Genomic DNA, 17,798 nt, shown 5'->3' on the forward strand with positions numbered 1-17,798 from the left:
TCCTACCATTTGCAACAACTTGGACCTATAAGTCATTATGTTAAGTGAAATACAGGGAAAGACAAAAGCTACATGGCATTACTTACATGTGTAATCTAAAAAAAAAAAAAAAATACTCATAGAAACAGAATACAAAAGTAGTTTCCAGGATCTAGGGGTGAGGAAAATAGGAAGAAATTGGTAAAAGGGTAGTGATCGTAGTTAATAATTTTTTTAAACGAAGAAAATTTATAACTTCATATAATTTTTATATAATTTTTTTAAAAGAAGAAAATTTAGTCTCTGAAAATACAACTGTAATTTTAAGGTTGAGCAAAGGAATTTGTAAATATTATAACTTTTGCACACCGTCATGGGAAGCAATGAAGTAAAATACTTATGAACTGGAGCTGAGAGTTAGACTTCCTGGGTTTAAATTCAGGCTCCACAATTTACTGACTATAAGTGGCTATATGAAATCTACTTAACTTGCTTGTGTTTTTGTTAACTTTTTTTGAGGAACAGAAAAAAATAATAATGCATACCTCATAAGGTTATTTTGAACATTAAGTGAAATAATGCATAAATTAATAGAATGACTGATACATAGTAGCATGTGGTATATAAATAATATGCAAAATAAAGCAGTAGAAGGATGTTCCATGAAATGTTTGCAAATAAGAACCAATCTAGTGGAATTGGTAACATTATATGCTGTCTATACTATGGAATACTAGGTAGAAATTGCAAAAATTATGAAGATCTAGTTGTGCTAATATGGAATAATCTAAGTGAAAACTGCAAGTTGCAGATCAATACTATTGTGTATATATGATTACAAAAGTGCAAGGGAAAAAATCACAAAATACCCATTTAAAACATTCATTTGTATCTTATGTGTGAATGTGTGTATATATAGATGGAAAAATGTTTACATAGCAATTTTTAAACAATGATTACCTTTGTGGGGGAGTAATTGGAAGGTATTCTAAAGGCCTGATTTTTTTCTTTTCTGTAACATATTTTCTATATTGTGTGTATATATATATATATATATATATATAAATCTATGAAATTAACTAAAAACTCAAGGAAATCTTAGTATTCGTTTTCAGAAATGTTTACTTTCAGGGACACTGTAACATATGTACTTAGCATTTTGGTTTTACAGCTATTTTGTTGATTTTTTCAATGTGCGTTTTTGTTCTTGTTCTTAACTAAACAATGAAATTAATGAGCCTCTAAATAATGATAAAAGTATACATTTCTGGATAGTTCCAGATAGCTAGTCAGGGAGCAGCATGTTGTGAATTTTTATCACATTTCTGGGAACATCCATAAAACTTTACATGTGCCTCCTTTATAACATTTACTAACTACCACTATGTGTTAAAATTTTATATGTATATATTTTACATATATACTTATATACATACATATATAATATCCCAGGTTGTTATCCTAACAATAAGCAACTAAGGAACAAAATTTATGCCTGACTTCATATTTTATTTCTCACAATACAATAGTTTGCATAAAATCAGTGCTTGATAAATAGTTCTTAGATAATTATTTTAAATGATTATATTATTATATATAAAAGGCATGAGATTAAAAATATATATTCTAAAGATACCACATGAGTATTATACAGTCTGAATAGACTACATTTAATAGTATTATAATCGCTTGCATTATCTAACAATCTGATTTTTTAACTACAGATATATGCATAGTCCCTGGCCTCAGAAAATAGTTTCATTTATGATTATCTCAAATAAATTTTTCTCATAGAAATGCCACAAACAAGACCCAGAAGCACAAAGTTAGAATTGTTTTTCTTAAATCTATCTATGAAAACGCGAGGAAAATAATTTAGAGCACAAAGAAACCTCATTATTATGATTTTGTTTTCTTTGCTTTTTGCATTTTTTTACAGACTTGGGATGTAGCTTTGTCACGGACTGCAAGAGCCTGGGGAAAAAAATGTGTGTGGGAGCATAATATTCATTTAGAAGACCTAAAAATGGCCCATCCTAAATTTAATGGTATTGGTGAAAATATGTGGGTCGGCCCTGAAAATGAATTTACTCCAAGTGTTGCTATCAGAAGTTGGTATGCAGAGAGGAAAAAGTACATTTTTGAAAATAACAGTTGCTCTGGTGACTGTTCTCATTATTTACAGGTATCTAATTTCTATATTATTAATTTAATGGACTCATTAATTGCTTTACTACTAAGTTTTATTGATTGTTTCAATTTTATAAACTCAAATGGTAAAATTATTCTAAAAAGTCAAAATTTTTATCAGTCCTAGATCATCAAATATCTATAATTCCATCTCTTATGTGAACTATACGATTAAAACATTCCTTTAAATACAGGAAATTAATCTCCATATCCAAAGATGAAAGGTGATTTTCTGAAAATAATTCATACCGGAAAAGGAAGTGAGAAACCAGCAAATAAAAATTGTTTTTTAAATCATTGACTATAAACATAAGTAAAAATCTTGATTTTTTTGCACAGATCAATAAGCATACTACAACATTTAAAATCAGTATGCATACTAAAACATTTAAAATGCAAATTAATAGCATTTCCCTGTCTCATGTCTAACAATCTACCTTTACACTATATGCTCCAAGAATAATGAACCACTTGTTATTTCCTGTACTTACATTTATTATTTCACACATCACATTATTTTATAATCATCGGTATAAGATACTACACTAAAGGAAGGGACTTTGTCTTCTCATCTGTATATTCTCTACACAACAATATGACATTTAGGTCTTCAATAAATATTTGTATCAGGAATCAAGAAATTATTGAATGAACTTACATGCTGATTTAAAATATTATTTTTTCAATCAGACACTATGTTTTATGTAAAATTTAAAATTTTGGAACTTTTTCATGTTGAACTCATTCATGTCTTTGTTTCATCAGATGAGTTATGTTTCAAAAAAGTTTGATCTTTCTTCTGGAAAGTAATAGTGGTTCTTCACTGTCTTATTCATGTCAAAGCTAGACTTAATATGACTTCAGTACTCTCAGTAAACCAAGTCTACTCCTTGACCTACTCCTCTGCATTTCTTACTCCGTAATTCTAGTATTCAGACATTTTTGTTTCCTATGTTTGACCTAACTCTGTTGCAGACTTTCTCTTCTCTATCCTCTCAATGCATCACTCCTTAGGAATCAATTTTTAAAACCACTAAGGCTTGATATAAAGAGAAAAGAAAACCGAAATGGTTCCCCTATACCCCAGAGAGGTTAACAACAAAACAAGTACTTTTCTGTAACTTGAAAGCATAGAAATATTAAAGCCATACAGAGAATTTCTGGGAATGTTACTGGTGCTTAGTCCGTGGATCAGTTCTTGGATCGCCCACGAAAGATTTGCGTGGAGGTCCATCGCTAGAAGAAAGACAGCAGGCAAAGAGTAGCAAACAGAAGAGATTTTATTAAGTAAAGCAAGCAAAGTTTGCTTGAGAGAAAATCCAAACAGGCAGCTTGATTGGAGTGCACTGAGAAATTGAGAGTCCGAGTTTATATAGGCCATAGGATATTTTTTCTTTTTTCTTTCTTTTATCTTTTCTTTCTTTTTTCTTTTCTTTCTTTTTTCTTTTCTTTTCTTTCCTTTTTTTTTTTTTTTTTTTTGTCCCTCCTACCTCGAATGACAGGACTTTCCTGCTCCTCCCGTACACCCTCCTACACCAAGCCTGGACATGTGTGGTGTGGGCCGGTAGGTGGGAAGTCATAAGCCGGCACCGTGGGGACGTTTTGAGGGTAGGCGCATGTTCATTTAACTAATTTTGCCCACACCAGTTGAGGCCCCCAGAGTAAGATCATATAATGGTCATATGCAGTTGAATGACCGAGGGGGAGCGTGGCGAGGGGGTAGGGGGCGTAGCGGGGAGGAACAAGGAAGGCACCAGGAGCCACCAGATATCTAGCCTGTCCATCTAGTTTGGATATATGTTTCATTACAATATCCTTTTGCATACATTCTGCCTAGCAGACTTGCAGCCCTCCTTAACCCTTTATTGTCTCTCTCCCCCTGGCTCATATTTACCTATCTACCTACTCTGTCAAAAATATCTTTAATTATGCTCATATTTTCACTCCAATTTAAGATGTGCTTTTGCTTCTATAAAAATTGAGCTCTTTTATTCATTTTTTTAATTGAAAGGCCCAAACTCCAATCTTATAATGAAATTTCTTCAACAAGGGAAGAGAAATGCTAACGGCATTCAATTACTTATCTCTACTCATGCTTTGCTTTTCCTTTCCTTCCATAAACTTAAGTCTCTCTTTTTCTCCCTTCTGTTCACAACTTTCATTTTCCCCAACCTTTTCTCCTCTCTTTCTCTCTTCCTGTATGCCAATAACCTAGAACTCTCAGATTCAACAAGAGTTTGAAAACCGATTCAGCAGGTGGGCCTTCCTTTGGCTCTAAAGCATTATTCTGGATCAGCTTTTCTTGAACTCTTTATCTACAGTATTGGTAGAACCTATTAAAGTTTCCTGTAAATACAGTGTTGGAAATGCTTCCCTAAACCCACGACAATTCTCTACCTGCATCCAAATGAAGAGTAGTTCATGTTTTGTCAATCGTTTAAAGGTTTTATGTGCATTGAAGATACTATTGTTTATAATAAGGCAGAGTAAATGTTTAGAATTAAATTTCATGTTTTCATTGAAATTTTTGTTTTAGCTTGTTTGGGACAGGTCTCACAAAGTTGGTTGTGCTGTTACCCCATGTTCAAAAATTGGATATATTAAACATGCAGCACTTTTTATATGCAACTATGCACCAGGGTAAGTTACTTCAAATTTTAAGAAGAATATAAAATTAAATTGGGAATTTTTCAAGGTTAAGTTTTCCTCATTTTCAATATATTCTTATAAATGTCTGTGAATTATAAAATAATTGAATATAAGATAGTAAAGACTTCATATTGAAATATTTTCAATTCCATATTGAAATAAGTCATAATTTGGGCATATTGATATTATGTACAGACTAGCCACGAATTACTTCCTACAGGAATTTTAAATTTGGTATTATTTCAAAATATCTGGACTAATTAGCATAGGCTTTAAATTATTTTCCAAAATAGTTTATTCTCATATTAGTAATAAAAGTCTAAAGAAAATAAGGTTAGATGTGTTAAAATGTTTGTTATATGAATTATTTCAGGAGTACATCAGTTTTGTAACATAAAGGACACTTTTAATTGACTAGTCTTTGGAGGTACATTATTTCTTGAGGCTAATCTCATACATATAAGAAATGTTCAAAAGTTTAGCTTGTTTGGGACAGGTCTCACAAATATAAGAAATCAGAATATCTCAGCGATGGAAGAGTACTTTAAAAGTTCTAGTCAAGCTATCCGTAAGTTTGAATTCTTTCTTACTTACCATGTGATTATTTACCCTATATCTGAATACCTTCCTATGATAGGAAATAACTACCTTCCAAAATATCCTCCATCTCTAGAGAAGTCTGTTGGAAAGTCTCAAGTTTTCTTACAGGTCAATATGATACTGTAAGTAATTATTATTAAAATGTCCTACTAAGCAAGAAAATATCCTAATCAGTATGTCAAGGCAACGGTAGAAATTGACTATATGCCAGTAGTATTGAGAAGGAATTTCTGCTAAATAAAATGCTTCTGAAACTAAAACAAAAAGAAAAAAAAGACATTGCTTACTGATTGTATTCCCCCAGATAGGGAAAACATCAGAACAGTGATACGTCAGAGTAGACCCAGAAAGCCCCTTCCTGATGGAAAGCTCTACTGACTTTGAATACAGACATGCAAAACAAGTCTGGAATGTAGTCATTGCAAAACTCTTTAGATCTCCTTTTATTCCTAAAGACCGGAAGCGTTGGGATAATATCCATTACATGTAGAAACTTTTGAAAGTTAACTACTAATTAGTATTGAAAATTCAGAGAAGTAGGCACTGGTGGTGGAGAAGGAAAAGGTTCCTCTGGGGCAGTAGTCCATATATGCACTCAGCAGCTATGTACAAGGCTCTGATCTATCTATAACAAGACCAAAAAAGGCTGACCATATTTAGTTTATAGTCTTGGAAGGGAGACAAACGATGAGTAAGTGAACACATAAATAAATAATATTTAATTAGAAAATAAAATATACCATAAAAATAAAGGAAGATAAGCAAACAGAATAACTAGTATGGCATATAAATAGGGTAGTTACAAAAAGAGGTAGCATTTGAGCTGAAAGTCAAATAAAAAGAAGATAGCTTAAGAATAATTCAGGTAGAAATAAGAGCATGCATAAAACCCCTGATCTTGAAATGAGTTTAAAATATTTGAGAAATTATTAACTGTGATTAGAGGTAGGAGCTGAGGTAGAGAGTCTTGTGACTGTTATACCAAATAGAATACCATAGGCCATATTAAGAATTTTGGAATTATTCTAAGTAATGGAAAGCCATTAGAAAGTCTTAAGCAAGTGAGTGACATGATCTCATCTATGTTTTGAAAAGAACTCTCGAAAAAAATTACTCTTGCTACTGTGTCAGGAATGAATATAGGGGAACAAAAGTGCAAAGAAAAAGCAAGCGCAATTAGGAGATTGTTTCTATAGTGTAAGCTACAGACTGTGGTATCTTAGATTAGAGTTTTAGCATGTGGATTGGTTTTCTATTGTTGAATAATAAATTTCTGCAAGCTTAGTGACTTAAAACAGCACCCATTTATTTTCAAACAGTTCTGTAGTTTATAAGTCCAGGTACAGTGTGGCTGGATTCTCTGCTCAGTGTCTCAAAGGCCAAAATCAACATGTTGATTGGGTTCGTATCTGGGGGCTCTGAGGGAGACTCTCCTTCCAAGCTTGTTCAGGTTGTTAGCAGAATTCAACTTAATGTGGTTATAGGACTCGAGTTTTCATTTCCTTGCTGGCTCTCAGCCAGGGGTTGCTCTCAGTTTCTTGACACTGTCCACATTCCTTGACACATGGCTCCCACCATCTTCAAATCGGAAAATGTACATCAGATCCTTCTCATGCTTCAAACCTCTGACTCCTCTTCTGTGATCGGTTAGAGAAAACTCTCTGCTTTAAAGTGCCCACCTGAATAGTTTCTCTATTTTAAGGTCAGCTGTGCCATATGACATAACTTAATCATAGAAGTAAAGTGCATTATATTTACTGTTCTAGGAATTATACAAGGCATGTATACCAGAGGTGGGAAAGCTTATGGTCCATATTAGAATTCTGCCTACCATAACATAGAAATTGTGAGGAAGGGTCAGTTTCCAGATATATTATGAAAGTAGAGCTAATAATACCGGTGGATGGATTTGACTTTAGGGATAAGTGGAATAGCATAATCAAGAATGACACCCATGTCTTTAGTTTGAACAACTGGGTAAATGATGATACCATTAACTCAGGGAAGATCAAAAGATGTGTTTTATGTTTGAACACATTAGCTAGAAATATAAATATGGGAAATGTGAATTAATCTTGAAAAGAAACTAGCTATATAGAGGTCTGGGGTAAGTTTCTAAGTAGAGGTAACAGAGGGTGTAGAGGCCCCAAGGTAGAAATGAGTCACAGTCATGAATGAGATCACCTTATGAGAGAGCGAGTATGGAAACTTAATTTAAGAACTAAGTCTTAGAGCACTACAATATTTCAACTTCAGGCAAAGGAGCTAGCAAAGGAGCTAGCAAAGGAGAAAGAAGAAGGGCTAACAAGATAAGAAGGAAACCAAAACAATGCCAGTAAGAATACTTGGAAGCCAAGTAAAGTGGTTAACTTCATGAGATGCTCCTGAAAGAATTAAAAAAAAAAATGAGGAAGGAGAGATGACAATTCCATTTGATAAGGCGAAGGTATTTGGTGACCTTCATAACAGTAGTGAATTTAGGAGTATCCCATGACTATGGTGATAAGACAAAGCTACTTCTAGTTGTTAGGATTACTCTTCTTTCCACCCACCTGTCCCATAGGCCTTTTTGTCTTGAAATATCTATCGACAATGTTTCCTTTGATACAAATATTGACAATTCTACCTGTGAAGGATCTAGGTTGGAATATATATTAGTCAATTTAGTCCACGTTTTATTTTATATATACTCAAAATAGGCAATCATAGCTAATTTTTTTAAGAATAGTTGGTAGAAAAATAAATCCATCAAAGTGTTATGAAATACTGAGTAGAAATGAAAATAATAGAGACAAATTAAAAATAAGAATGTATAATGGGCTGACCGGTGACCGCCCCACCCCAAAAGATATATCCAGGTCCTAATACACAGAACTTGTGAAAATTAACTTACATGAGAGTGAATATTGCCTTACATGGCAAAAGACTTGATTAAGATGAGGATCTTGAGCGGAAGAATTTACCCTGGATTATTTGACTGGGCCTTAAATCCAAGCACATGTATCCTCCTAAGACAGAGGGGTGGGGAGATTCATCACTAGACACATAGAAGAGGAGGAGGCAATGTGACCATGGAGAAAGAGGTTGGAGTGATATATATCTACAAACCAAGGAACTCCTGAAGCCACCAGAAACTGGAAGAGTCAAAATATTTCCCCCCTGAGCCTTTGGAGGAAGTATAATTCTGCCAACACTTTGATTTGAACTTCAGGCCTCTAGAATGGAGAATAAAATTTTGTTGTTTTAAACCACCCAGTTTGTAGTAATTTGTTAAAGTAGCCACAGGAAACTAATATAGAATGGAAGAATAAAACAGATTTGGCCATAGAGAAATATGAGTCAATGACCTTGAAAAATTTTCTCAGAATACAAAGATGGAGAATAGAAATCAAAATATATGTGGAAAAAGAAAGGAAATACTTAGGACAGATAAATCTACAAATTGGTGCTTCTAAAGAACAGAAAAGAGTAAATGGAACAGAAATAATGATCAAAGAAATGTTTCTAATCTATAAAGATATTCATATAAAGATTAAGATAGCTTATAATGTATCAGAAAAAGCAAACTGAAACAATATTTATGTGTATAATATTTTAGTGATTATTTTTCAATTTCAAAGATGAAAAGGATGGCACACATAGGGCAACTTGATTGCTCTTCATGCAAAATAAACCTCAAAGATGAAGATTCATACATTTCTAAGCGAAATAAAACAATAAAATAAAATGATATTGATTAGATTAGCCTTAAACGCCTTAATATGACTTAAAATGTATATTTGAGGGAAAAGAGCCCATAGGATTGAGGAAAATCACTTGAATCTAAGCCTGTACCCTTAGAAAAAATAAATTTTAATGTCCAAAAGTGTTTAGTAAAGAAATTTTCTTTATTTGATAGTTAAAGAAATACAGTCTGGCAGGTGGTGCTATTTTCTTTACTTCATGAAAAGACAGCTAAAATACATCTTCCAGCCTCCCTAGAAATTTGGTAGGGCCATGTGACTGAGCTTTGGCTAAGGAATATAGGCCACTTCCAGGCCTGGCCTTTAAAAACTTCTTACATGATCCTTCACACTCGATCTTCTTCATCTGCTGGCTAGATACAGAGGTTCTGATGGAGAATTCAGATGTCCTAAAGGGTGGTAGAACCATAAGGTGACATGAGTCAGTGCCCCAGAATGACTGCATAGAGAAAAACTCTTCTCTACCACTGCCGACACCCGAGTCCTATGACATGAATTCTGCCTACTACAGCATGGAAATGGCAAGGAAAGGTCAGATTCAAAATATAGTTTGAAGATGGAGCTAATAATACCTGCCAATAGTTTTCACTTTGGAGTGAATGGAATAATCAAGGATAATGCCTATGTCTTTAGTCTGAGCAGCTGTATGAATGATGATTCCATTAAATCAGATAAAAAGGACTTATAGAGGAGCAGAATTTGAGGGGGAAGATCAAGTGTTCTATTTCAAACACATGAGATGGAAAAATAAATGTGGGAAATGTAAGTGAATCATGTGAAAGAGCTAGTCGGATGAAGTTCTAGGATAGATTTCTAAATAGTAGTGGGAACTGCAGGTATAAAGACCCTGGAGCAGAACTGAATTCCCTGAGTGAAATTACCTTGTGAGAAAGTTAAGTATGGAAAGACGGAAAAGAAGACTCCTAAAGACTAAGCCCTACATCACTAAAATATTTCAACTTCAAGCAAAGTAGTATAAAGAGAAGCTAGTGAGATAAGAAGGAATGAATTGTGCTGGCAGATTTTTAAAATAACATTTACACTTATTTTCTCATCTATCTCTCTTTAGTGTATATGGGGTTGCTTTCTTTTCATGCTTTCCTGCATACATAATAATTTGTGTTTCAACAATATATCATGTTGTAATCATTCGGACATTTTGAATAGCAGTTTAAATACATAAAATGCAAACAACTCATTTAAAGTGATGACAATATTAAGAGCTTTGACAAATTCACAGATGCACGTTGACAACCATATCACATTCACTGCCTGGCCAACTGTGATTTTAAGACACCATTAATGTTAAGATGTATCTCGATTTTAGAGATGTTAAAATATGACAAGGTATGTATCTTAAAATCATAAAACATAGTATATAACTGAAAGAAAAGATTTACAAAACAACATATACCTTTATTGTGTACAATTAAATAAAAACATGTTATGCCAAACAACACTTTATTCATAGTTAAGTACAATATTCTAATCTATCTTGTATGTTAAAATGTTCGTTATGAAGCTCTAAATCTGATTTCACAAACTATTAATGGCTCATATCTTGCAGATGGAAAAAATAATTCCAATTTAAAATACTCTATATAAATGTTTGACAATGAAGAGAAGGAATGGGGTAGGTGTGTGAAGTTGAATGAAAGCAATTTTTTATCTTTGGTTGTTAATGCATTTTTATAAGCTAAAGAAAGCCATTAATAAATAGAGAATGATAGAATATATTAGAACATATAAGGGTTGAGGGGAGAATTGAAAGAGCAAGTTCTATCTGGAAAAAGCCAGGAGGAGAGAATTATAAGAAGAGAAAATAGAGAGATTCTTAATAGTGAATATTTTTCTTTCATTCTTGCTTAATAGGGCTCATAAGGGTTTAATTTATTTTATTGATCTTTCAAAAGAAAAGATTTGTGGATTTATTAACCTTTTCTCATTTCTTTGTTTTCTATTTCATTATTTTGAGACATTCAATCTTCCAAGTATTTTTTACAGAGAGGAGCTGTTACTTGTTCTGTTTTTCTTAAGATATACAGCATTCCTTTATCTTTAATCCTATTAAATATTGAAGATAATTACAGTTATATATTTTCCTCCAATTATAATTTTTGCTGGACCTTAAGATCTCATATGATACAGCCTTTTTATTGTTGCTCTCTGTTGATTATAATTTTAGTTCACTTAAAATATATATTTAACACTGATTGTATTCATGATAGAAAATTCAAAGGTACCAAGGTAATTTCACTCTGTATTTTTTATATGCACAAAATATATTTTTTAAGATAAAATATTAGGAAAAGGAAATATCAGTGTTTATTGATGTTAAGGTGTCTGGTATTTAGGACCAGATCTCAAAGAGGAGAGGGCTGCAAAGAAGGACCCCAAAAAGCATATGCAAAAATTTTCTGTGAGTCCTTGGCCAACTCTTAAACTACCATATCAAGGCAAGATTCTGTAAGGATTAGATAGGAACAGTTGCACAGAGATTTCAGAAACTGCACAATGCTGAGAAAACAGAGTTGCTGTTTGGGTCAAGCCAAAATACAGAGATGTTGGTGAACAGCCTGGGGACTTACTAAGCAGAAGATAAAAATCCAGAGATTATGTATACATTTGACTATATAAAAATTTAAAACTAATTTATGCCTAAAGAAATATCATAGATAAAGCCAAAGAAAAAAATAATATACTGAAAATATATATTTGTGGAATATATGGCAGAGCTAGTCACCTTAATTTACAAAAAAAAAAAAAAAAAATTCATTAAAAACAAAAAGAAAGAGAAATGACCCAGGACAACAATGTGCAGAAGTTATGAAGAGGCTATTTTGAAATAACAGGTGTAAATAACAGCATTTGTAGGTAATTGTATTAAGTAATGAGAGACAGGAAATCGTCAAGAAAGATTCTCAGACTTATGACGCAGATGTGAAAATATTGCCATTAACTGCAATGCAGAACACTGAGCCTTGGAGGAGGGAAGATGCTGAGTTCCATTTTAGACATAATGAATTTGAGTTGGCAGTCAGATATTCACTTTGAGATATTTAGTAAGCAGGTGGTTATATGGATCAGAAGCTCATGAGTGAGACATGGCATAGAACGAATATTTGGAGTGCCAGGATACATATGGTAATTGAAATCATGGGAGTAGATGGCATTGTCTGTGAGAGAGTACAGAGCGAGACGAGAAGAAGGCCTCTGAAATATCAGCCAACATTTAAAGGCAGTTAGAGGAAGATAAAATGAGAAGGAGGTACCTAAGAAGAGTGTCCAGACAGGAGAAAAAAACAAGAAGCAAATGGTATCATTGGAGGCACGGGGGAAAGAATGTTTTCAGAAGGAAGATGTAGTCTAAAATTTCAAATTCTAAGCAGTTGAGCAAAATAAGAACTTAAAAATATCAGATTTATAAAGAAGTTCGTTGATAAACACAGGAAGAGCCATTTCTGTGGAGCAGAGGAAATTGATGCAAAGCTGGAATGAATCAAGAACTGTTTGATGTTGTCTTTATTTGTTTGTTTGTTTGTTTGTTTACTTACTTATCTTAAATGGGAATGATGTGAGTATATTTAAATATTGACACAAATGATCTAAAATAGAATAAAAACAATTCTTTATAAAGAATAAAGATAGCGTATGTGTAAAGATAAATGTCCTAAGAAGGTGGAAGTGTATAAAAGAGATTAGCCTTAGGAGGAAAGAGAAGTAGTTGTATTAGAAAGGAAAGAAAGAGGGAATAGGTATATTTGTCATATTTAGTGACAAAAAATTTCTCAAGTTCCAATCTAAAGGCTATTATGTTTCTCTGTGAATTAAGACAGATCATATTCTGATAATAAAGGGGAAGGCAGTGAAGCTAGAATTTTAAGGATTGGGAAGGTTTGAAGTAATATTATGTAAAATGAGAGAGGAAGTTTACTAGGGAAATATAGAAAGATTCTCTACCTACTTGAGTGATTTTTCTCCAGCAGTACCAAGCAGCCTTGGGACAGACATGGAGCACACAGACAGTTAAGCTGCCTTCATGTTTCCTTCATATGGATATAAAGGATAATAGTGCAAGGGAGTTTCAAGGTTTTTGCTGAATATGCAAATATGAGAACATGCAAAGACCTAAGTTGGATAGAGAAGAGACAAAAGGATGGAGAAGGAGAACGTAAGAGATAAAATAAACTTGCAGTACCCATGAAATTAATGAACAAGTAAATGAGCAAGCAACTTGGGAGGACAGGAGTTGACGGATAGTGAGTGCAATATTTGATTTTGTGAGTTCAGAGGTTTTAGAGGATAACAAGATCCAGAGTCTGGCTACAAAAATGACAATTAGAGAGTGTTGGGAAGTTTTGTAATGGTGAAGATATTCAGTAACAGACCAAGTTATTGGACAAATCATCCACAAGCATATTGTAATCAGCTAGGTCCTAAAATGTAGGACAATGGCATAATTTTGACTAAAAGGGAGATTGTGAGCCAGGTGCCAAAATGAATAAGGAGGCATGATCAGAAGAAAGATGATAGCATGGAGAGCATTAGAGGATGGCACAGCAAAATAATACCAGTCTCTAAAGAGCTTCATCAGTGTTTAATTGTAGTCCTTAGTCTTTTAGGTCCAAGATGTGGAAATGAAGGAGATGTGACCAACTGAGTTTTATAGAAAGTGATATAAAGTAATGTAGCTTTGCACATATAAGGATAATTTAAGGCAGAAAATAACAGGATTCATGCTTTCCTTGACCTTGAATAGTCTAGGAAGTAGTCATGGAGTTTTGGCAGAGACAAATATATTAGATGTATCGGAAGGAGAGCCAGATAAGATCTCTAAAAGATAACCTTCCTTTCCGCTTATTGCATTGTATTTTTCTCTAGCTTATTGGGATAGATTCTTTAAATCTTCTTGGGAAACTCATAGATTTCCAGATGCGAATCAGAAGCCAGCATTGTGGTATTGCTCGATGATATATGGAAGTAATGAAAGTGAAAGGAGTTATTGTAGGTTGTGTAGTTATTCTGGCTAAATAAGATGAAAAGATCAACATCTGTCTGCTTTCGCCATTTTCTATGGACAATGTATAGACTATGTGAGTCTGCATGTAAACTTTGAAGAGAAGAATCTGTCTACAAATTATAATTGAATGTTGGGAAGTTTCGTGATGAAGTGTAGGCAATGAAAGTTTCCATCACCACCAGAATGTGTTCCCATTCTGGAACAGTATAGATCTATTATAAAATTTGAATAATAGTCTTTTAATGGTCTTTGGGTTGGACATGGGTGTAGTAACCCATTATGCTATCCAAGTAACATGTTCTTATCAAGGTAGGGCCTGGACACATGTCCTATAGGTGGCAATATACTGAAAGTATGGCCAGATATGAGTCTCAGAAAAGTTCCAGGGACCTCTATGCCTAATTTTGGTTTTTACAGCTTCCAAAACACACTGAGTAAATAAGCAATCCTGTTTGAATTACCAAGATTCATGACCCTCCTCTCACTCAAAAGTATTTTTTCCCTACCTATCTCCCCTATCTTTCTTATCCTAGGTCTTTTATATAAACCTCCCAATTCATATCTACCTTTGGGCCTCTTTTCCTTACTTAGCTTTGGGCAATTGATGTAATAATTTCTCACTTCTCCTCTATGCTCTGTCCAATGGATTAAACCAACTTTGTAAAATTCCATTAAACTTATTTCCTTGTTTATATATTTATGTATTTCTCATGTAGACCTCAAAGTAATTCATGCAGCTGGGTCTTTGGAACAATAGGCATTTCAAGATTTTATAAACTCTTGAGAAATTAATATATTATTTCTACAGAGCTTTTTATATATTCGTGTCAACCAGAAAGCAATTAATTACAAAACATTCTATAACATCCAATTTTAAAGGAAAATTTCACTACAAAGTAAGATGAAAGAAGCTTTAAAACTCACTCATATTTAAATTACAATACTTTGTTTCAATGACATGGAAATTTCTTTCAGAAAAGACTGTTTTCTGGGAGAAAAAAGAAAGGGAAGATAGCATCTCCTATTTAAGTATTTCCTTGAGTCCTTTTCTTTAATTAAATCACCTTTATAACTAAAAATTAGTAACTATATTATTTAAATAACATAATATTTGAGACTTGTTCTAACTAAATGTTTTCTGCTTTTTTGTAGAGCAGCTCTGACGAGAAGGCCTTATAAATCAGGAGCAGTTTGTACTCAATGTAGCAGATATGACAGATGCACAGATTTTCTATGCAGTAAGATAAAGAAAATAACTTTAACATGAAAAAAATCCATAATGTGTAGGGACCTCAAGAAAAATGAAGTGTCAACCGCTAGATTTTTCATTGTCATGTTAATATTGTTCCTTTGATCAGAATGGTTATTATATTAGCAAAAGAAGGTTGAAACCACTGCCTTCAGATTTTTCTAAACTACGCAGCCTTTTCTTCCTTCTCTTACCTCTATTCCTGTTCCTAAGGATATAGCAGAATGTCTGAAAGAAGGAATGAGAACTAATACATATATATACCTTGAAAATTCTTCATGGTTAATTCCTGAAATAGCCTATTCGAGAATGACTGCTCCAAAAAATAGAATATTCCAACATATTTATAACGAGAAAAGAAGTGCATTAACAAATGTTTAATAGACTTTTTTTTTTAGTTTCTTTCCCCCAAAATATTCTAAAGATAAAAGTAGAATATATGTTTGATTAAACTTTTAGTTTTTATCGAACGTAAGAGTATATAATTCAAAAGTATAACTTTGGAATATATGTGATGCTTAGAGGAATGTGATCGGGATAAATTCCGACAGTAAGGAGCATATTATGCATTTGTGCCACTGCTACAATGAATTCACCCTAACACCTCTGCCCTTGGCTCACTTGAATCAAGATATGAAGCCTTGCTCTTCTTCTTCCCCTTTTCTTTCTCTTTCTCAAAAATTCAGTCCTTAAGGCCATTAGGTTCATCAGAACAAGATAGGAATCCACACAGAGGGCAGCCAGGTGTGACATGTTAGAGCCTAAGCAGGATGACAAGGAATCCATACACAGGACGGTGGCCATGGAGAGACAACCTAAGCAGGACGAGGATGCTGTCCACATGGGAATCTGGTCTTATGTAGGAAGTTAGAGCCCTCATGGAATGAATCGGTGTCCACACATGAGGTCAGGCTTAGGTATCAGGGACAGATCAGGATGAAGGAATGTCCGTGCAGGGGTGATTCAGTATGTGGTGTTTGAGCCAAGCAAGGTGAAGAGAGCGTCATCATGGGTTTGGAGAGAGAGGCCTGGCATGGAGTATAAGAGTCTGAGCAGGTGAGGAAGGCATCCATGGAAGGATGGTATGACACCGGTTGTTGAAGCTCAAGCATAATGAGAAGATTCACATAGGGGTGGCCTTGCCAGAGGTATTAAAACCTAAGCAGGTAGAAGGGTATCCATGTTTAGGGGCAACCTCGCATGAGTGTTGGAGTCCAAAGTAGGTGAGGAAGGCTTTGATGTGGGGGTGGTGGCCTGGCATGGGAGGGGTCAGAACCCTTCTATAGTAAGGAGCAAATCACACACTAGAGCAGTCCAGAGTTGGGTTTCAGAGTCTGAGCAGGGTGGAAGGGGCCCAATTGAAGAATCAGATTATAGATTGCCAGATTAAATTCAGAATGCCCAGTTAAATGTGAATTTCAGATAAATGAAAAATGTTTTTAGTAAAAGTATATCCCTAAAAAAGTATCTGTTGTTTTTAAAATTCAAATTTAACTGGGCATCCTATGTTTTTATTTGCTAAATCTGACATTATCAGCCTGGTGTAGAGTATCAAAGCCTAAGCAGAATGAGGAGGGGACCCAGGTAGGGGAGAGAGCAGAGGCAGTGATGGGAGATTGGAGGCATCCTGGGGGATTTATTAAATGAGTAAATAGATTATGGATAATGGGAGCCAGTTTTCTTACTGTCAGAGAATGGAGTGCAAATGGAGTGTAAAGAAGGAAAACAAGCATGAATCTTGTGATAAATTAGAATTAGAGGTATTAGAACTTGAGAATTTTAATAAATATAAACATAGATGTAAATATTTATGTACATACATATGTATATTCCCTAGCTCTGAGGTGGACTTGAAGCAGTGGGCCCTTCACCCCGAAAGCAGTGAGCACAACTAGTGCACAATCTTGGTTTCTAAATTGTAGTGCACTAAAAGGAACTGAGACTCATTGGAGAAAGGTTAGACTCCAGGGCCGGAGCAGGAAAAATGCAGGATCAACCCAGAATATCTTTTTATACCTGAAAGCAAGGAAATTCTCAAAGAGTGATGGGACATGTAACAAAAAGGACACACAAGGACACAAAAGCCATCGTAAAGGGTTCTCACTGGTCAAATCTGAGACAGTTTGAGCATGGAAATAAGGATAATAGTAATCAATTATAACTCATTGGATAAAACAGGAAACTATAATTCATATTCATATAAATTAATAAATGAATAAATTAAAATTTGGTGAGGAACAGTATGTTTACTTAGTTCCAAAATAACTCCCAATAAAAATACTTAATTACTAAGGGTAATTAGTAATTAGTTACTAAGATTAACTTCACAGTGGAGAAGCTTGGCAGAAACCATCCTAATAAAGTGATA

General features: G+C 34.0%; 1 protein-coding gene across 1 annotated transcript in view; it reads left to right on the forward strand.

Annotated features, from left to right (window-relative positions):
* The window catches only part of GLIPR1L2 (GLIPR1 like 2), an 18,002-nt gene extending 2,554 nt beyond the window's left edge, over nucleotides 1–15,448 (forward strand). The window contains exons 2-4 of the mRNA XM_023521005.1: nucleotides 1,919–2,164; nucleotides 4,706–4,809; nucleotides 15,334–15,448. Coding sequence (XP_023376773.1) covers nucleotides 1,919–2,164; nucleotides 4,706–4,809; nucleotides 15,334–15,448 — 465 coding nt within the window. The remainder of the gene's footprint in view (nucleotides 1–1,918; nucleotides 2,165–4,705; nucleotides 4,810–15,333) is intronic.
* The last annotated feature ends 2,350 nt before the right edge of the window (nucleotides 15,449–17,798 follow it).

This window comes from Pteropus vampyrus, unplaced genomic scaffold, assembly GCF_000151845.1.
Source record: "Pteropus vampyrus isolate Shadow unplaced genomic scaffold, Pvam_2.0 Scaffold9, whole genome shotgun sequence".
NCBI classification, from domain to species: domain Eukaryota; kingdom Metazoa; phylum Chordata; class Mammalia; order Chiroptera; family Pteropodidae; genus Pteropus; species Pteropus vampyrus.